Source organism: Ptiloglossa arizonensis, chromosome 1 (genome assembly GCF_051014685.1).
Source record: "Ptiloglossa arizonensis isolate GNS036 chromosome 1, iyPtiAriz1_principal, whole genome shotgun sequence".
In the NCBI taxonomy this organism is placed as follows: domain Eukaryota; kingdom Metazoa; phylum Arthropoda; class Insecta; order Hymenoptera; family Colletidae; genus Ptiloglossa; species Ptiloglossa arizonensis.
Genome location: NC_135048.1, coordinates 20,606,544 through 20,629,303, shown reverse-complemented (window position 1 = coordinate 20,629,303; position 22,760 = coordinate 20,606,544). Strand labels below are relative to the sequence as shown.

At 39.3% G+C, this 22,760-nt stretch overlaps 1 protein-coding gene across 2 annotated transcripts in view; it reads left to right on the top strand.

Annotated features, from left to right (window-relative positions):
• Dve (SATB1_N and homeodomain domain-containing protein dve) overlaps nucleotides 1-22,760 on the top strand; it is an 81,449-nt gene that overhangs the window by 18,250 nt on the left and 40,439 nt on the right. For both annotated transcript variants that reach the window (XM_076308524.1, XM_076308533.1), the window contains exon 2: nucleotides 3,485-3,755. In XM_076308524.1, coding sequence (XP_076164639.1) covers nucleotides 3,485-3,755 — 271 coding nt within the window. The remainder of the gene's footprint in view (nucleotides 1-3,484; nucleotides 3,756-22,760) is intronic.

The window sequence follows — 22,760 nt, the reverse complement described above, 5'->3', positions numbered from 1 at the left end:
TCGTAAGATTAAATCGAAAATTGTTTCGAGGACGATAATTAGGATTACGAAACGAGGTTGACGTTTCGTCCAGGTAGCCATCTCGTGAGGAAAATTTGAAACGATCGTGGAATATTCCTTATGGCCCTCTCGAGACCAAAATGCGAACCGACGATAGAATCTTGAGATTAGTTAAAGATTAGAAGTTTTCATTTTTTTTTTTTTTTTTACTTCCAATTTTGACCACGAGGAGGCCACCGTTTCTCGATGCTTCGTGGAGATTCCGCGAACGAATGATTGCGTTCAAGGCAAAGTTCGTTTCGTAATCCTAATTATTATGCTCTGGATAAACCGAATAGAATTCTTAAAAGTCCACAAATTCAAGTTTACCGAGAAGCGTGTAGGACGAGTACAAAGAACTGCTACTTTGCGAGGGGACAGCCTCGAGTTTGTATCTCATGACCTCTGATTCGATGTCTCAACTTTCAACTAATGGAAAATTGACAATGTTCAACGAGAGCATAATTCAAATAATAATATTACATTTGAACGTTTCAATCCAAGTTGAATGCTCGTGAGTGAAAGTGCAATTCCGAAATATAAAAAAAGAAGTAGCGCAAGAAAAATTAGTTATCATTGGTCATTTTCATACGACAATCAACGTACCGAGCAGTTTTCCTGCAAATAATTTCTCAACTTTTACTTTGCACGATTAAAGTTCGTACAATCTTATTTTATTGCACGTAGTACGTACAGTTATTAAAAAATACTTAATAACTGGTAAAACAATACATATTTTAATAATTGCATCCGTGTACATTGTATTAATTTTTACTTTCTACGATAACTCCACCAAGGTGTATATCGTAAAATTAAAAATCCAGCGGTACGTTGAAATTACAATACGGATTAAATATTTGAAATTGCATCGAAGCGTTACTTATATTTCCAGGAGAAATGAAATTTAAAAACAATTCTCCGTATTAAGCTGTTATTTCAAATTGTAATAGAATTCACTGAAATGGTAAATTCTTCATTTGACTACAAAGGTGGTCTTATCAACGACTATAAGAGAACTCTCTAAAGAACAATTATATGTGCAATGACATCTACGTTGACAACCGTTCGTTGCAACAAATAATTTCAAAACTATTTATTCCTCGATGGAGGAATATCCTGGAAAATATTTAATCGGAGTTATTTGGAAGTTTTCAAAAAATTCTTATCCAACGAATGCCTTCCTTAACTTTCACTGTGTTTCTCGAAAGCTATGAAATCATTGTGGCTAATGTTATTTCGATTAGGTTAGTTACGAAATTTCGTTGCAGAATCGTATTTTCGAAAGACAGTTGCCGGAATACCAACATTGCGGACATTTCTATCAAAATGTATGCTCGTATAAAGATCCTTAATTGTGGAACATATAAAATACAATGAGAATAATTTGTGTTCTTATTTTAGTGCTCGTTTATAAGACACGTAAACCTGCGCGCGCACGGTAATCTCTGCAGGAATAATACAAATCCAGGGTTGTTCTTAATCTGTACTGAAAATCCTTGACACACATACTTTGCATTTGGTAGCGGGGCGTATACGATTCAACTATAATTTATACGCTGTTTTCTTGTTTTTCGTTGCTTGTATTAAAAATTACACACCGTATTAGAGTTACCTCGTGAAACCGTAACGTTCCTGGGGTTCCATTTCCTTCGTGGCTAGGGGGGAAAAATTCCATTCATTTTTATATATGTGCATCATTATTCACTTCTGTTTCCATAAAGAAATTGTTTCGCGCTGTTTACATCAAGGCGGATTTTTCCCACAATTTTCTCGTATAATTTGCGTAGAATAGAATACAATTCTTTCGATCTAAACGAAACCGCATGTGTTATTAAGAAATTTTAAATACCTGGTAAAGTACTCACACTTTCAATGTTCCTCGTATTTGTATATATTTATACAGCAGGAGAACCGCCCTATATAAATAAAATATACACAGCCGTGTAAGGAAAGCGCAACTATACTTTATGGATGCATTTATGAAAAAGTGAGGTTAGAATATCGTAACGTTCTTATAATAATAAGTATAAATAGTACGGTTACGTTCCTCGTTTAATAACGCAGCCCGACTACGCGAAAAATAGGTTATCCTAGCATTTTTATGAAACAAAAATCATTTACGATACAAATTTTAAACTCTCCGCCATTATTTATAAATATCTCACCGAGTTACGCGAATTTTTACATACAAAAGCGCGTAGTACTTTTACAGATATAAGCTTTCGGCACGTACATTGTAAATAAAAAATGCTTCCATGGTTCACATAACTCTGATCCTGTAAAAATTCTGACGTAAAAAATGTAAAAAGATTATTAATTCATATAACTGTTGTGTAAAGTAGAGCGGACAAAAATATGAAAAATTAACGATACGGAGATGTGTTAAAAGCGATGAATCGATTTTTGCCTAAAAATATTTGGAAACCCGTTTACACCAATAATTGTGCATAACCTAAAATCGAATTATAAGGAAAAATGTAACAATCTATTACTCGCAGCAGAATGTCTGTGGATATTTCGATCTGTTATTTAAATACCCGTTAACTAACGTAACGCTATCGTTAACTTCCAACTACGAGTAATGACTGCTTGGCCAGAATCGGGTAGTTTCATCATCTATTTATTTACCAATGTAGGCAATTAGTGTTTGAGACAAATTTTCCTCAAGTCTCAAATGAGACCACACTGATTCTACATAGTCAATAGTCCAATCAACCTAGTATGTTACTTGGATTTTCTTCGACCAATCGCGTCCTCGTAAAATATTATATTTTTTAAATAATAAAAACTATTACGATTCTGCCTTTCGTTATATTATAAAATTAAAACCCCAATAATCGAATGAAACATTAGTGACCCAAAGATTTTGTATGCTTCAAGGTTAAGTCAATTCTTCTCTATCATAAAGACATTTAACTAAAAATATTGTATTTTGTAAATAATAAAAGCTATTACGACTTTGCATTTCCTTAATCCTTTCGTTATATCATAAAATTAAAAGCCCAATAATCAAATGAAACATTAGTGACCCAAAGATTTTGTATGCTTCAAGGTTAAGTCAATTCTTCTCTATCACAAAGACATTTAACTAAAAATATTGTATTTTTTAGTTATAGTTATTTTTCATTGTATTATTTTACTTCCTTAATCCTTTCGTTATATTATAAAATTAAAACCCCAATAATCAAATGAAACATTAGTGACCCAAAGATTTTCAGTACTTTGAAGTTAAATGAATTCTTCTCTATCATAGAGACATTTAAAGACATTCAACAACGAATATTTAATCAAAATTTTAGCGGTCGCTTCCAATATCTAAAATAATCGTAAAAATTGAACGTATGCACGTGCCGGTACCCTCGACGAGGTTACCATCGCGTCCAATCGCGAAGATTGCCCAAACCGAGTACTATGGCACTTAAAATTTTGAAACTTGCCATTACAGAGCCAAGCTTTGGCATTAACGCACAAGGCCTCTCCACCTTCGAGGCCAAGCAGCGTGTCCTCGTTACCAAGGAGCCCCCAGTCCCATCAGTCCCAACAGTCTCAGCCGCAGAACACTGTTCAGCATCCGTCGGTGCATCCTCATCAATCGCAGACACCTCTGAGTGCGCCCCACACGCCATACTCTGCGCACAATCAGCACCCGAAACAAGAAGCGAACATCAGCCCCAAGCAGGAAGGATTCGATCTCAGCAAGACCGCCTCCAGCACGGGTGAGTTTCTCCTTTATTTTTCATGTTCTGTGACTCGATGAATATTAAATTGCCGGAACGAATGAAATACGAGAGAATCGTTCCGCCATGCTCTTTGAACAACAGTCGATGGCAGAACTGGAAAAGGAATTAGCCGATATAAAGCGGCTGCACGATGAAACAGATTTGTATATTACTTGGACTGCTTAGCATCCACGGGGCCAAACATTTTCACGGATTTGTCAAATCGAAGGAAACTTACACGGTAGTATTCGTTTCTTACAGCGCATTGTTACGGGTGGTGAATTATTACTAAATTATTAACTGGTATTGAAATTACTGGTACCAACGTAACTGGTGCTAAAATTTATATTCGAGCACGAGTAGAATTTCTTTTACCGGACAATTTGTATTCTTATCGTGATATCAACTATTCTTACTTTAGGGATCTACAAATAGTATGTTTAGAGCGTACTGTTTATAGTATGTGTTCAGTACGATTTTTCAATACTACCGTCAAGTAATTTTACAACGATGATCACACAAATCTGTTGTATATTTTTTTTAAATTTCTTTCTCGAAGTTTCGTTACAGTTACTACAAAACAAACCGATGTGCATTCAAATATCGAAATGTAACTTTCAGAAAATTTCTTCTGTTATCGAAACATCGTCTATTTTCCTCACACGGATTATTCTCTAAAGTGGTCACATTACCTAATTACGTTCGTTGTAATTCTTCAAAACGATGACAAAACAATTGAAAACCTACGAACAAAATAAATCCGTGTTTCGTTTGAAAAGAAATCGTCGTCTACGCGATTTCGTTATTCTTTAATTGGGAAACGGTTCGTTCGAGTTGATAAAATACTTCTTTCGGTATTAACGCGCAACAAGTATACCCGCTGCTTCCTAAGACACGCGCATTAGCACCCTCCGTTTAAACAAATCGGTACCCTCGGATCTCTAACCGTAGTCCCAGCGAACCCATTCCTTCTTCCGCTTCTTTTTCGTTGCTGTATTTTCCGCGAGCACGGTACACGCCCCATTATCCCGAATCTCGGCGAATCGCTCACGTGTTATTCCCTCGGCCGTAAATCTTCGGCGCCGAGCGAATTAAGTCACCCTTACGCTGCCGCGCCGTGCGAAAACAACTTTAACGTGTTTGCGCCATGAACCTGAGTCGGGATTATCAATGCCGACAGTACGGCCCAAATGACCTACCGATACGTCACGCTGATGCACACTGCAATAGCGATTCTACGCGATTATACGCTCAGAGACTTCAAGGGAGCACACTGCTTTGTCGTCTAAAGAAAATCGATCGTTCCTTTCTTTTTTTTTTTTTTATCATATTTTCGTAAAGTCGATGTAAATTTTGCACGAATCTTGAACAAATTTTCCTTTATCGAACAAATAATAATAATAGGAAAATTAAAGTGTCTCGATTATTGTACTTTGTATCGTATTAGTGGAAACAATGAGTTTTAGAAAGAGAAACGTTTACTTAAAAGAAATATCGATATTATCATTACCGGTAATAAATCGAGTTTTGTAATTTAATCATTTCTTTTTCATTTGTGTTACTGACAAATACAATCAATGGAACTATGTCAACGTGACAAGATAGTGTTTTCTGGGACGTCTTGCGTAGCTCCGGTTACCTGCTACGAAATTATATACGTTTGATACGAAAAAAGAAAATCGTACGATACTCGAATCGTGTACAAACGTGTCTATGAAATTTTTTATTATATATTTACGACTTCGATTGGTTTGTTTGAAGACGTTGTTGAAAATTCTGTGCTTCCCAGTGCTTTAAGCACGAACGTTCCCTTAAGGGAGAGAGTATTATGAAGAAAAGATTGAGAATATGTTATCATTTTTCTTCCCAACGAAGGAATAATTGAATCGAAATGAAAATTAGTAAGCATATACCTTGTCTAAATTAGTCTAATGAGTGCTTTTAAGATTTGAATATTTAAGAAAATGCAAACAAAAAAATTGATTTTTTTATCTGTAATTACCAGACTGCCTCCTGAAGCAGGTAATTTATGTAAAGGAGTATGCGATGGAACAATTACGGAAGTAATGTTATATAATTATTTCGAGAAGATTATGAATAAAGAAAGTCCTTGATAATTTACTTAATGATTTACTACAAGAGTCTTCTTCGGGAACGATTCTAAATTTCTTATTCTAAATGTTTATCTAATTGAACAACACTTCGTATCGTCTTTTTGTATTTTTTAATTACGTTAATTCTTAGAGTAAGAGATTTGGAATTGTTCCTGAAGGAGGCTCTACGTAAATGATTAAATCTATTTGCCTAGTTCGCTCTTAAAATCACTAAGGAGCTTCATTATGCATATCCCTCTCGATAAATTTTAAATTAACCGAGCAGAATAATACTATAACCTAATTTACATACTTCTCTAACGGTTTGCGAGATAGCTACAAGCAGACGATAATCCTAGTTACTCGAATAGAAAAATCGAAACAAATAAATTACATTGTTCATCCTTTTCCAAAAATGTGCATAAACCAAACGCAAAAATTATATACCCCGATACACCATTCGTAATCAATTGATCGTACAACTGGTGCAACAAAAATTTATTCTCATTTCTTGACCAATACAATCGCGTCTACAAACTCGCATATATTTTCCTCACAAACATTTCTTTTCGCGAAAAATTACACTCGTTTATTATCCACTCCCGAAAAACAATAATGAAACTTTTCCTCTTTCATCGAGAGTCGCGTTACGTGAAAAAGTGATCGAAATACTTTTTCTCGCTGTATCGTGCGCCGGTTTATTTTCCGTGCAAGTTTCTTCATAAAAGTGACGGGTATGTTGGGGTACATAAACACCGATCCCTCGTTCTTTCACTTTGCTCTAACGGTTTCGATAATCATCCAATTAACCGCGTGTCTTTCGGGAACAATAAAAATAATCAGGTAATAGTGTTTGAAGAACAGTAACCGTTAACGGTCGTAACGCACGAGTCAAAGACTCGGATTCCGTGTACGTAACGCGAGTTTCCGTCGAGGATGGCCGAGAGACCGTGTGTGTAGACGATGGAGGTCGCACGGAGGGGTCGTTAAAGCTCGTAAACGAGATAGACTATCGGCGGAATTTCCTTGATCCTCGATAATGCGGTGGAAACAATTTGCACGCGTCCGTTTGCCGGGGCGAATGAAAACCGGAGTCCGCGCGTGCGACTTCGAGACGCATTGATCTTGTTTGACGAACGTCGCGATCGTTTTTCGGTGCACGCGAGAAACACCGTCTTCGTCCACGGTGGAGGAATTTTTTCGCGTCAACTCGAAGCGGCTTTTCGCGCCAATTTTTGAATCGGAGCGCTCTCGTACCACGAGGAACTTATCGTTACCGTTTCAATCGATATTCGATCGTTTGCTTCTCGAATGGGTCTCACGCTGAAAGATAACGTTGAAAATGATAAGTACGAACAACCATTTGCTTGAATTTATCAAAGAAATGGAAATTGAATATAATAATGCCTCGATGTTTCCATTATTTTTAATAGGTCTTACGTTGAAAGATAACGTTGAGAATGATAAATACTTGCTAATATAACCATTTGCTTGAATTTATCAAAGAAATGAAAATTGAATATTATAGTGTCTTAATGTTTCCATTATTGATAACCAAAGAGATACTAGAATTCTAGAATTAATTTAATTCTTTATTCGACCACAAAGTCGTACGTTCTTTTATATTATACGAGAAGAATTGTAATTGTTTCTTAACGTGAAATTGTAATAAATCTTCTTCGTTTAAAGATTTGTACGCTTTTATAATTTCATTCTAAATTATAATATTTTTCAATATTGTGTTATATTTGCTCTTCAAATTGAATTACTTTCAATTTATTACGGTGCTCACTGTTCGTGAAACGCGCATTTCATTTTCCACGTACGATCGAGAATGCGCGAAACGGTCGAGATTCAAATAACTTTCCGGTATTCTAGTTTCTGTGATCGTGACTCGGGGCAAGGAAGCAGAGAAAGTCGTATGCAGGGAACGAAAGTACATATTTGCCTCTCGAATTTCAAATGACGAAGGGAAAAGGACGGCGAAGGGGAGGGCGAGGAGGTGCGAAGAGGCAGAGGCACGCACTTCCTAAATCTACGGATTCCGAAGGATTCTCCTTAAATCTTCGACCGTCAGGACTAATCCTCGGCCTTGGGCTCGCGGCTCCTTTTTCCGCCTCTCTGTCGCTCCTTATCTCGGCCGTGCCTGTCGTCTTCGATTTTTTAAATCCCTTGAAATTCCGCAAAACTTCAACATCGACGAGAAAAAACTGCTCGCGCGTCCCCGACCGAAGAAGTTTCGTGGTTGGAAAATTTTGAAAAAAAAAAAAAGAATTTTCGTCACTTTCGCGCGAAGAAGAAGCACAAACGATAACAAAGATTTGTAAACCGCGTTCGAGAAGATATCACGGAAGGAGAGATTTAATTAACCGGAAACGCGAATTCGTGAATATCGAGATGAAAATTTCAGTTACACACCGTTCGGATATTTTAATTTTTTGTTTTCCTTTGGCGGAGGGATCGCGAGTTTAAATTTTAATAAAAATCCATCCGAACGAATCCCCTCAGACGAATAAAATATTAATCGAATTTAAACCCGGGATTACAATTTTCAGTTGGATAGAGTTTTCCCGCGCGGTTCACGATTCGAATGTAGTTTACATAACGAGCTCCTCGAACTTTGCCTCTCTTGTCGAAGCTTATTAACAATTGAAACGATTGTCTAAAAATACGTGTAATAGTTACGAGCCGAGATATACACGAAACGCGGTGTATCGTAAGATAGAGAGATAAGGCTTTTTATTGATGCGGCAATAACGTTTCGAGTATTTCGAATCGTAAACCAAGATTAAGATTAAGACGTTAAGATCTTGAATCAATGCTGTCCGCAGTCAACTTCGGAGCTTACGAAGCTCCTCCCAGTATATCAACCATTATTTTGTGCACGAATTCTAATCGATGCTACACATTTTGTGCGTCCGCGGCGCGCAAACGTGATACAACGCGTGAACGGGTTGCAGATACGCGTAGAGGTATCGAGAAAGTCGTGTACAAACGGACAAAAAAGCGTAAAGGAGAGTCAAGGACGCGCGGAAGGGGAGAAAAAGGAACAGAAGGGGGCAACGAGGCGCAAACCTGGTTCAAAAAATACGTAGAGGGAGGATAAAGTCGTTTGAAAGGGGCCAGGTGCGCAGAACGGGGATAAAAATGTCTACAAGAACATAAAAGAGTGTAGAAGGAGTCAATGACACGGAAAGAGGGCAAAAATTACGTACAAGGGGGCCAAAGACGCGTAGAAGGGGGCACCAATGGGTAACAGGGGGGCACAAGGAGGTACGTAAAGAGTGTAAAAATGTGCAGAGAGGGGAGAATTCGCGTTGAAGGGGAGAAAGACGCGTAGAAGGGGGACGAGAAGATGCACGAAGGGTGCAAAAATTGCTAGAGGGGGTCAAAGTCACGTACAAGGGGACAAAGATGCGTAGGAGGGACGCGAGGAGACGCTGAAAGGGGACAATGACTCGATAAGGGGCCTCCTCCGGGGACAGTGCTGTATTGCACTGTCAAATATTCAAAGTTACTTGTTCGATTGTGACGCGAAACAGATTCGTGAAATATAATCCGAAAATGTCGGTGTAAATCTGCGAAACATTTCGTCAGACATTGTATCCATCGATTCGAGGAATACAGTTTCGAGTAAATCACAATTGTAGGTTCGATAGAGTGTCGTACAAGGTTCGTTCGCAATTACAGAAATTTGATAATTGTGATATTTTAGAAACGTGTTCTCGAGAGTCCTCGATACAATGTACCCAATCGATTTCTTCGAAATATAAATATAACTTTGTACACGGATAAAGGAGAGACGGAATTGGAAAATCTTCTTCTCCGTTTCCTTGGAAGTACGACAATTGCGACTTAGAATAATGGGGTGCCTTTGTAGCGTGTGATGTTTACCTGTGCGCAGTCTGCGAGAGTTTGTATGCGTGTACGTAAGGGGCGAGCACGAAGAGGGGAGGATATTGTGACCCTTACGAACTAATCCGGATTAAATTCGAATCCCTGGCTATATGGCTAGGCGATCTGCGAACATGTAGTACGCCGTCTTGCCAGCATACGATTGAACTCGTTACGACATTTAACCCTTTCTCCAGCTCCATTCAGATTGCTGCGCGGGACTGGAAACCAAACTTTTGATCCTCCGTGCTTTTGTTTGGCGTTCAGCAGATTTGAATCGCTCCGTTCGAGCGTTTCTAACGATGCTTTGCTGTTAAGTTTACTGTATCGGAATGATCATCACTTTACACGATTTTCGATTCGTGGATTTCGAAACAAGCGAGTAACCACGATCAAATAAAGGAGAAGCGAATTTTACACGTACGACCTTCTCCTTTGTCTTTTATCGAAGATGTCAGTTTGCTTCGTTGGTGGAACGCGCGTTTGTTATTCAAGAATCTCGAGCGAGTAAACGAAAATTTGTACTTTCGATCGAACGTGAAAGAGAATCTGCGATCGAGTACAGAAATGTAAAAGTAAGGTAGTGAGTACCCGGTTTCGATTGATAATTTTTACACGTGATACGAATAACGAATTAATCCCTCCCTCTGCTCGTGTTTACGCAGTGCGAGTGACCCATCGACTTGCGCAGCCAGCGGCTATAGGCGAGAATCTAACCCACACTTGACCCAGACCTAACCTGGATCTTTATCGTATACTGGTCAGAATTTCGTCCATTGGAAAAGAAAATTACAATTGTTCGTCACATTTTTCTAGCAGTGTTGCTTATAGACTGGTGAAACATTCTCCGTGAAAATGAATCCAAACACGATTATATTTGGTATATTTTTAATTACGCATGACCGGAATCGCTTGTAAATTCCATATATATATACGTGCGCTCTGGAATGAGATTTTGCTTAGCTGGTGTAATATTTTCCTCTATCCCTCTCACTTTTGACGCATCACGTTCACTTTTCATATTGTACAGACCACGCAAGGATTTACCTCGGCTCAAGATAAAAATTGCTACCTACTTCGCTTTCGAGTCAATGGGCGATCCCAATTATGTCATTTGGAAGTGGGGATGGGAATACTTGTCCAATACTTCTCTACTAGAAGTCGAGTACTTTGAGTACTTTGGTGATTCGAATATTCGAGTACTTTAGTGATTCGAATATTCGAGTATTTTAGTGATTCGAATATTCGAGTACTTTAGTGATTCGAATATTCGAGTACCTTAGTGATTCGAATATTCCAGTACATCAGTGATTCAAATATTCGAGTAATTCGACGATTCGAATATTCGAGTACTTTAATGATTCGAATATTCGGCAAATACAATTCGAATACCGTTATTAGCCGTTCGTTTTGAAATCGTAAGACGGTACGTCGCACGAAACGTGCGACCTAGAAGATAAATAATGAAAGTATCATTGGGAATGGTCGCAACGACGAGCATTCATCTTTAATTTCGAACACATCGGAACTTCAACATCCACTTGGAAGACACTTACGACTCTGGTAAATGCGCGTTGCGCGCCTAGATTCGTGATGTCATCGGTGTCATTAAGAACGCCGCGACGGTTCGTTTAACGCTCGCTTATTTGCACACGGAGTCGCTTTTCGAAACGATCCTTCGGAAATCTCGAGCACCATGGGAATCACCGTACAGCGTTTTCACGAGCATCGCGTACCAATCGCATCAACGATGCATCACCCGCGCAAACTTCCATCGATTCGAACTGTTCTTTTAATCGAAAGAGACGCACAACGCGCGATAAATACCCTCGTGGAATTACAGAGGGACGTAGAAGGAACAGTGGAGGAGAGGAGGGGTGGGGGGGTGCGCCTATAGATAAATCTTTCGAGAAGCTTCGTTCGCGAATAACGCCGCACGTTGAAAAGGAGATACACCTGTGATTAAATTATTTATCCGAAATTGAGTTTCCGTTTCGCGTTCTGGCCGACGGTGGGGCGGAGGGGGGTCGGTACGGACCTATATTCGTCAGATTTAATTGAACTCGTGCCGAAAATTTCGGCGAATTTCGTATCCGAGGAAAATGGTTTATCCGAACGATAAAGCGCTTTATTAGCGGGCCGGTGTGTCGTTAACCGGACAAATCGAACTATGTCGAGATCTAAGGGGTGAGGAGGGGGTACAGTGAGAGAGAGGAAAAGGGGGCAAAAACTTGGGGCAAACGGCACTTATCTCCGCAAAACGAACGAGAAATCCGGCCCCTTCCCCCCTTCCACACCCCTCTTCGTGCACTTTCGCGCAAACCCTGAGGGTGGATGAAGAGGAGGGAGAGGTTGGATGGTTCGCTCGAATGTCGTCGAACACACAAGATACGCCAAGAGTGGAACACACGGAGGCCGATGAGGAGGAATGGGGGGTGGTGGAAGGGAGCAGCGGGTGCGCGAGATGCGAGACGGAGGAGAGGTTCGGGGGTTAGGATTAGCTGAGTTGTGTGCGTTGGATTTCCGATTTAGACGGCCGGGCGGCGCACACTCGACCAATAATCCCGGATTAATCCCAGGTTCGACTATGCACGTGTACAACGCGTACACGAATCACGGACGCGCACACAACCCCGCCGCACCGGGGCGACGTTGTATCCTCTCGCAGCGAGTTACCCGGCACACTCGCGTAGGGAGGGGAGGAGACGAGTGGGTGGCGGTGGGTGGCGATGGGTGGCGATGGGTGGCGGTGGGGGGGAAGTGGGTGGGGTGGAGGACACGCAAACGGAGTCCGGTCAAACCGAGTGACTGAAGTGTACGTGGTTCGCGCGTGCGCGTGCGCGCACGCGGGCATACGAACGCGCGCGTACAGGTAGCCACGTGGTGGTGTTGGTGGCGCGTCGGGACACGGGGTGGAGAACCAGGCCGCGGCGCCAAAGGATTTGGCTACACGCACACAAAGCCGGGCCCGCGCGGAGCGGAGCATACATCGATGCAACGGCCGAAGATAATCCCCACGAATATAGAACCTGGATAATCCCCGTGTAGGGTGGTATACACGTCGGTGGGGATCCGGGTATGCGTGCACACGTACCCGCGCACACCTATCGCCGCCACGGATGATGGTCCGTTCGTACAAAAGGGTGGCGCAGAGTACGCCGGGTGGGGGGTGGATCAAGGGTGGCGGCTGAGAGGGGAGAGGACTATGGCAGAGCACACAAGGTTTAGAGGCTAAGCGGCTCATCCCCCAGGAAGCTTTACATCCCGTCCTGATACGACGGGAATTCTACGAACGATTCGAAAGATATCCTCTTTGTGTGCGTGACTGGAGAGGCGGAGAGCCGGCCGGGGCTGGGTGGGTGTACACGCCGCGTCGATTTCGAAGGGAGAAATATTGCCGGGGCGCGAGAAAGACTCGCGTGTCGCAATTCCGGCGCTCGACCCGCGGTTGACACCCGACGATCGCGGCCACGATGCTTTTGCGGTTTCTGTTTTGTTCGCTCCGGCTACGGAGGCGGCTCGAGGTTTTCGCCCGCCGGGGGACCAACGGCGGGATGACGCTCGAGCGAAGATCACGCCGGGTCACCGACGAATACGGAACCCGTGGCTCCTGGAATTATTCGATGCGCGCTACGCATGGACGATAAACACGGATGAAATTGTACGCGACTTTTCGAACGTGTCCTCGACATTTTTCTAGCTTCGCGCTTTTAAAAATACCACGGAGACGCGTACACTTTCTCGCGAATGTATTTTTCAGTTTTCTCGACGGATATCATTTCCTCGAAAAACTTCTCGCTGCTCGAAACACGAACGGATGATGTACAGTTGCATGTTTTTCGCGAAGCAGACTTCGTAAATTTGGTGCAAGTTTCGCTTAGTTTTAAATTTCGATCATTTTTTTTTTTTTTTTTTTTTTTTACGAATTATTCTTCGAAGTAGGACGTTTGAGAATCGCGCCAGATATTTATCCGGATGTGTGCTACTCGGTGATAGCAGGATATAATGAAAATTTAAATTTGAATTATAGAACGAAATATTTTACATCGGGCAAATAAAAATTGACCGATCGATAAAATATCGCGGGTAAAATTTCCAATGTAATTTTGCGAGGCAGTGTCGCGGCCTTTTAGGTTATCGGATGTCGTCATTTGTGTAAGTTACTTGTCAAAAATTGATCTAAATTTCTATTCTACCTGTATCAAAATTTGATTTATCTGATTTTTACACGTTCATTGCTTCACGAAAACGAACCGACTGACGAAACAAGGGGAAATCGTTTTCTGTGCGTAAGATCGATTGCCATGAAATTACATCGGTATAAATCGATACTTCGGTCGATCAATTTCTGGCTACTCTTTAAAATATAACGGTATTAATTAACGTATTACTCAAATTATCCTAGAATTAATCGTATCGCTAAATATTATCCAAGTTTCCCCTGTCCGCATGACGTAGCAGCCTACGCGTTAAGGATTGTTGTATTCGTAGAATTTTAAAACTCATAAATATAGATCTTTTATGTGTGTTGGTAAATGTTTGCTGTGTACGTTTAGTCGAATAAATCGTAGTAGGATGCGTATTTTAACACTGCGAGTAGCCGATTCGTAAGTCCTTCTTATGAACTAATAATAAGTGTGTTCTGATCTTTCGAGTGTCTCTTCTTGTTGAATTTTTGAGTGTAAACCGTCATGCTCTGGTCTCGAGTGGGATCCTTAACCGGTCTCGTGACATTTTGATGTGATTCTTCCTGCAACGAGTATAAATAGAAAGTCTGATAGTTCCAACGAGGGATGGAAGCTTTTAATTGGTGGATTTGTTATTCAAGGTGAAGGATCTAATAAATGCTGATTTCCAAGAAAATTTATAAGGAGTCAACCGATTTACTGGAGGAAACGACGAGGGTGTTGGAACATCCGGTGACTCGATGCAGGTGAAGTCGCGCACCGTTACAAAGGACGTCAGCTAGCCACAGATGCCTTGGCCACGTTTACAACTTAATTGTAGGTGCACCGAAGACGGACCGATTGCTGTAATATATCATTTTAGATCTAGAGGACAAAGGATGTTCGATATAAAAGAATACACAGCTATTCTAGATCCTTCGATTAAAGAATACAAAGTTTATTGCCTTTGTGAAACACGAAACCGTGGTAAAACTATTCAACTACACCTGATCGATGTCTCCAAACCGTCAGATAAATTACAGCTGGAATTGATGTACGTTACATAATATTTCAATGTCTTTATTTCGATTTTATCGAAACACGGCAAAATATTGTTGGTTACATTTTCGTATATTATACGAATTAAATCGTGTTCAAGATTTCAAATAGAGAATATTCATTTGAAGCGTTTACAAATTTTCGTATATTGAAATTATGAAAAGACACGATATATTTATTTAGATAAGAATGGTCTAAATTTGACCGAAAGTCAATTTCATTTTTCGAAATGTTCAGTTTTGTTTTTGTAACAGAATTGAATAGAATGAAATACTTTTTAGGAGTAACAGTGTTGAGGTGCATTTATTCTAAAATTAATAATTTCTGAGATATTCACTTTCGAAGTATTGGAATTTCTTCGAATCGATTCAAAGAATCATCCATGATCAAATATCATCAAATATCTCTACCCTAATTATATATTTTTTGTAGTTTTCCATTACGTCCTCAAACTTTAGAAGTAATCGCCAAACTCTGTCGTTTTCTACCAATCATTCTGCATATGAAGTTTAAACAAGCAGCTATCCAATAATGTTCGTTAGAAAATAATATAAGAATTTATATTCAACTAAGAGTGATGAAAATCATATCGACAATTGAAATAGCAGACCTGTATTCAATGTGCCGGTTACACTTACTTCGAAAGACAACAATTGAGAATTTCTACGCGGTAGGAATGCAGAAATTGTGGTTTGAGATTTAATTGGTACCGTTTGCAGATAAAACTCAAATATTTATAAAACCTTATTTCTCCACGGTACGATCTCCCCTGGTGCATTAACTCATGGAGTCCCATATGGATTTTATCACCAACGTTTCTCTTCTCGCAGAAGAAAAATACGAGAATACGTTCGCGGAAGCCCTCCAGCCTGTGACCATAATCTTAATCCTGGATTAAATGATCTGGGGTTTGTATAATCCCGCCATTTTGTCCCTGAAACGAATCTCGGGATTAGAGAGTCTAAAACCTCGCAGTCGTGCCACGATGATAAATCCGTACGATCCATGGATTTATCATCGAAACGCGTAATCTTAAATACATAGTAATAAACGACGCGTAAAAAGTTTACTGACCTTGATACGCTAAACGTTGCTTCAACGTCCCGCGTGCAATAAAAATGGATGAATTACGATTTTGGAGGTTAGACGTCGTTGCTTTCTATCGACAACAAAGTATTAGCACGGTTACACATTAGAATTACATCGCTTAAAATAGTACGCCGTCTACAATCTAAACGATTAAATATTTATTAAATTGCACGAAAAGTATCGTACCTGATCTCTTTCTCTCGAAATGTGCAAACAAATTTTTATCGAACACTGTTGCCGTTTACTCCGTAAAGATCTTCGCTGATGTATCCTCTGTAACGTTTCGCGATTGTCAGAAGCGATTGATATTTAACAATTTTCGTGGAAACGTAAGAGAGCGCGCGTTCCGCGTGAATATTTTACCCGACGTTCGCCGGATAGTTCACCCGTGTTCGGAAACTTCTCGACAAATTGTTGCGGCGAGTTTCTCGTGTCAGGGTAACAGAACATGGCCAAGGATACGGTCACGTGGAGGTCCTTCTTGGCGCGTATCTTCGCAGGAGCACTCCTCTAGCCTGTTGCATCTGACGTCAACAAAAATGACAAACGTTCTGGAGGGGGTTTACGATTTTGTGTACGGAGGACGGCACAGTTTCCTAGGTAATGACACAGCGACCCTGTCCACCGATGGATTTTGCAGGGATTCGGGTAATCTGCAGCGCGAGAATTGGGATAAGGAGCGGACACGAACATCAGGCTCACAGGAGAGCCGAAAGTAGGTCTCGCTAGTCACGACGTCGTAGGATATGAAGGCCTGATCCTCGTGGATTTCTAGGCTTCCAGACGTACTGTCACTTGGGACGTAGGTACGTTCGTCCTGGAATCCTTGTTCTGCTATCCTAATGCTCAAGGGTCATTCCCTACCCTTTTTTTCCCTTCCTAAACTCCTATAATCTATTATTCCCACTGGTTAGGAAACGTCGGGAAAGAAAGTGTTCAGTCATCGGTCTTGACTTTCGATATTTCTCTATAGTTTCTCTTTCCTCGGCATTTATTCACGATAAAACTACAGACGACTCTTGTCGATTGTTTTAATCATATGTTACGAGAAACATCAATTACTTGTCCGGTACGGTTAAATTCTTTCGTGTCTTCGTTTTTCTTTGTTCCGTATCAAGTGATTATGCTCATTTTGAAGCATCAACTACCGTGTTCGAACGATTCGTTTTACAATGCATAGCGTGAAACACGTAGTAGATTTATTTGTAATTTTTAATAGTTTTCTAGGATTGATGGCGAATCTGTATTGTCATTTTTCTGTTGATGTAAATTATAACATTGTTGGAACATTTCCCTTCGTATTTTGGAATTACCGAATTTTATTAGTTCACCGTGAATTCGTTAAACTTCCCGGAACATGCACATCAATTACAAAAATTTAAACAATTCGACGGTTCGACTCCTATTTTTGGGTCTCATCAGGAATTGTACGATGAAATAGGATCGACGTATGTTTTCGATACTTGAGCATCAAGTATGGTTAATCAACAAAATTGTCAACGCGTGTAAACGACGACATGATAAAAATGACAGATAGCATAATTTATTTATTTAATTTATTTTTCGATACAAATGACATTCTTATCGATGCGATACTAATTTATTTATAATTTATAATGTATAAGTGAACTGTGAACTTAACAAATTTGCCTTAAATAAACACATAATGCATTGAGCGATATAAAATGGAGCAATTTGTATTCTATTATTGTTTACATACGCGTAAAGAATGTATCAGATTACGTTCTAATTTAAATTGTTAAGTGTGTAGTACAAATAGTGTCTCGTAAAATGATTGTTATTTAAATTAACCATTTCGTTGCAACGGATTCTCTTCCAATTGAAAAGATTTTTGATTTTCAATTTTCTATTTAATATAAAATCAATATTCGTGATAATCGGTGAATGCTTTCATTTACATTTAGCCACTTCGATGATTAATCTTACATTAAATTATAGAGAATAATCACTGATTGTATTCAAATTTAACGAGTACAGTTGTCTATACTGTGGGTTACCTTGTTTATATTCGCGTTACTTGGGATGCACAGGCGCGTTTCCAAGTACCGGTATCGATCGAGGTCTAATAATTTGTAGGCCTACTAGACGTCCCTTGTATTAGGCGCGCATATACCGCCAGGAAGTATCCGGTCCTTATTCCCGCCTGGTGTTCAGCCGACCAAGGGATCTAAAGTATCCTGCGTGGTCGAAAAATATGTAAATGAGGTCCTTTGTTCGATACCTGCCGCCTTATTTTTGTGGACCGGGTTGTAGGAGAGCCAGAAAGGTATTTCGGACCGTGTCCTGTATTCTGGAAATGGTTCGTGACCCAAATAAGGGCTTTTGTAGAACCCTAACGACCAGGATAGCAGGATTGCAGGACGTCTCGTCCTTACGCACGTGCTTCGCTACGCACCCTATAAGCTCTCTCCCTCTCTTCTTTCAATACCTTATCGTGTTCTCTTCGTCCCTCGCTTCACGATTTTCTCTCCTTTTCTCTCGTCGCTCCGCTCCGCTCTCGCACCGTACCTCCTCGTTTATTTCCCAATTTCCATATTTGTTTCTCACCGAATATAGATTAATTCCTGGCTCAAGCTTTCTTCCCCGATTGTTTTCAATTTTCGACCATGTTTACTCGATATTTTTCAACGTTTACACAAAAATATAAAAATCTCGAATCGATACCTCCGTTTCGTCCGCTCTCCATTTATCCGAGTGTAACTTGTACATTTATTATCGACAGTGTACTCTTATTATTTAAGTATATTTTTGACATATGTTGTTTACAATTTACTCTTATTATATTACTAGGTTTTTTCTTTTTATTTCTATTTTAAGGATACTGTATTCCCGAAGAGGACATTTCGTATCCTACCCAAACGTTAAGAATGTTGAACTAATAAACATAATGACATTATATTATGACGTATATTTTTGCACTATTCTACCAAAAGAATAACGAACGTGTCTATTAACCATTAATATCAGAATGCGAATAAATCTACGAATACATATATATATTATTGTTTTGCATTTATTTCTATTCACCTTTTACTGCTTTTTCGTTAATGACAATATAATGTGTTTCATGAATGTTATCGAGCACATATAATTATCGATTGGAGCGAAAAGTACGTGATGAGATCTGATTAATTTATGCATTCCTAATGCGAACTGATCAGGTCATTTTCATATAGATTCCACAACGCTTTTCAAAAAGCATTTATTTATGTTAGTCACATGTATATTATATTGTTTGCATCATTCGATGGAGCCCGTTACAACGCGCATTAAATTAATTACCCTGTTTCTGACATACGTCTAATCCTGTTCTAAATAATCTTCTGGATTATATGTATAATCCCATCATTTAAGACTTAGACTTACTAATCCTTGAAGCGTCTTTAGCAAGCAAAACGTTAAGATTGCATAATCTTGGAGATTAATTAATCCAAGATTAAGAGAGAGCCAGTTGGACTCGTTATATGAATTACTTTTTCGTATTTCTTATAAAATAATCTCGATAATCCTTTGTTTCAAATGATGTGCCTAAAATACTTCCAATTTAAATATTGATACTCTTGTAAAGTTTCTTTTTTGATCTTATTTCGAAAATTAAGTCTCCACTGTACAAATTATTTACATTTTTTATTAATAATTTTTGAATTTTTTTCTTTGACGATTTTATTCATTCTGTTAAAGAAAAACATAATAGCGAGGTTCCCAATATTGATGCAAATATTTATTTAGGGGCTATGATATTTAGCACTTTCTCAAGGTTAAGTTCGATTGATACACTTCGACAGGAAGTGAGAAGAAAAATAAAATCGAAAGAAGTTTTTTAATTTTAAGAAACTGGTGAGAAATAGTACGTCGATGGAACATTATCCGATTAAGATTGAATAGTATAGTTTGTCCTTTTACGTATCAATGAATCAATAATTCCCACGTGAACCTATTGTTTCCTTGCAACCTTTCCGAGATGTCCAAATGTCACAGGTAAATACAGCTGTCTGAAAGAATATTAATATCTATCTCAAAATAATCCGAAGCAAAATGTGTTTCGATACGGTTTTATCAAAATGATTTTGACGATTTGTTAAAACTTCTCTCATTGAGATAAAAAAAAAAATTACAAAAATATCGTTCATCGAAACAATTACTCAAACGTCGAATGTCAACTGCAGTAACTGAGAATTGCCACAAGAAATGGTGGGGATAACCATTCCACAACTATCGAGTTTAACGCACAACTAACGAGTTGTCACTATGAAAACCAATTTTCACAACTCAAATTTCATGATATTAATATACGTAAATCTTATGTTTGCTTATGCTTCCATATACTAGGTTGTTCAATAAGTTTTATCATTTTCTCCATTGTAAAAAAATACTATAACACTTCAACGTTTCAACAACTGTAAATATATTAATGAGTCGATTTACATGAAACTTCACACATGTTCATCAAACAGTAGTATCGTCTTTAGAAAAATAAAACGACGAACCTAATAGCTCCATTTCTTATCGAACGAAAAAATTTATTTAGCAATCTATTGTAAGGTGATCCTTTTACTACTGGACTGAAAAACAATGCTGCTGCCTAAACACTCCAGCAATATTTCTTGTGTTTGTATATAGCGACGAAGCGGCCGATGTTCTTGTTGCGTTATCGATTGGTCAACGACGACTATTGTAACGAAGACTGCTGTACTTGTAACGTATGTAAGTTAGTTTTTACTTTGTTCCATTATTGTAGACAGACACGAGATTATCGTTGGGGTGTTTAGACGACGTCACTGTCTTTGAGTCCATTGTTGAGATAATCACCTTGTACGCAATGTGTTAAAGAGAAACACACTTTCCCCATTTGCAATCTAAAGCTTCGTTACAGCATTACAGGCAGTTAAAGTTTATCGATGTGACTCGCGCTACAAGTTATTTGTATCCTAGTCAGCTGATCGTGCAGCCGCGCATGCGTGCATTCACACACACGAGAAACACGTATCCACGATGTTCGTACAAACTGCAACCGATTGTATCACGATTAGGATACTTAGATACTTACTCTATTCTTAGATTGCAAAATGTAAAAAGACATTTTTATTCGTATTTGGTACGAGAAATTGATCCCAAAAAAAAGAAAAAAAGATCTCACAGTTTTGTTTCGAGCTTATACGTGTGTGTGTTTACAGAACCTAATTTCTAGTACTTTATTTTGACAACAGTGGCAATGAATGTTGAATAAACAAACATTTTCAAATAGCCCGTATTCCTAAAAGCATCCAGTGGATTTGAATCTAGAAAACGAGCGGACCAGACAATAGTTTCGACACAACCCTTTCATCCGTTGCAAAATCAATCGTTGGAAAACTGCTCGTCTGTATACAATCCAAGGTAGATAAAAGGGAATAGTCAACAAGGTTGCGAAATATCGAGGAACATTGTATACAAAGCAATTTAGTAGAATCGATTATATCGTCTCAGCTTGCGATTAAGGACCACTGGAATACAAAAGTATCTATAAATCTCGAACAAGGTCAAATAATTCGTACGAAATTTTCCCATCGTTTCTGGTCCTCCTCCATTCACCACTGAAATGGTTCTCACATGGTACATCTCTGCACATATATAAACATAATAATTATATTCTCCGAATATTGTAACGAATGAGAATCTAAAGCACTGTTTCTCAATGAGTATACACAAAAGATAAGAAAAATACACAAAGATCCATCGAACATCTCCTTACGAATTCGAACAATCGTATTTCTCGTTGGTAATTTTCTTGAGAAAGATGGCTGCCCAAACCTACGGGCAAACTTGCTACGGTAAGCCTTTACCGTGTATAGGTTGCTCACGAATGACCTTCAGACTTTCGAGGATCTTTGACACAAGCTGGTGGCTCCTTGTCAATCCTGCCTGACAATCCTACTCTCCTGGGATAGAGAGGTCACACGGTCGCCTTACCTACATTCCCATGCGATAAGGCGGGAAACCCAACAGGGATGGCGTCATCCACCACAGGCGCAAGAACGAACGGTGCGTACAACGTTCGAATTCGTGTAGGGATGCGTTTGTACACGGAGCTGGTGGCAATTCAGAGGGGATGTACGTAGAAGGTGCTATCAGGGTTACAGAACACTCGAGTATCTTTCGAGGTCCTTGCAAGCGGTTGATGCAGGTCCGTACTTATACTCACGATGTAGGACAAGGTAGGGTATCATAAAGTCCTGGTGACGAAGCTCCTGGTAAACCCAGATAAATCTGTGAAACCGTAATGCATCAATGGAGTTACGTAAAACAAATAAGAAGTTCTCCAAAATTGTGATTTACACAAGTTTAACACTTGTGCGAACGTCGATAGGGTATGAACGTATCAATAATGCGAAAAGTATTTTCAAGTTATTTATTAATTGTTCGAGTAGAAATTGGATGAAAATTGTCGTACGAACGTGAGAAGAAAAGATCTGTGTCAATGAATTGTAACAAAAATATTAGACTCGATGAAAACAGTTGTAGGTTTGAGGTCGATGTATAAAAGTGTGAAGAGTAAGTCGATGACGTTTATATAATTTTACGTTACGAGACTTGTGTTAACAATTGCGATCGTCGAAGGTTTGAATTTTTTTTAATCATTCGTGTCTGATACGTACTCCGTTTCAAAATGACGTCTGTTCTGAATAGAATTGGAAATGTTG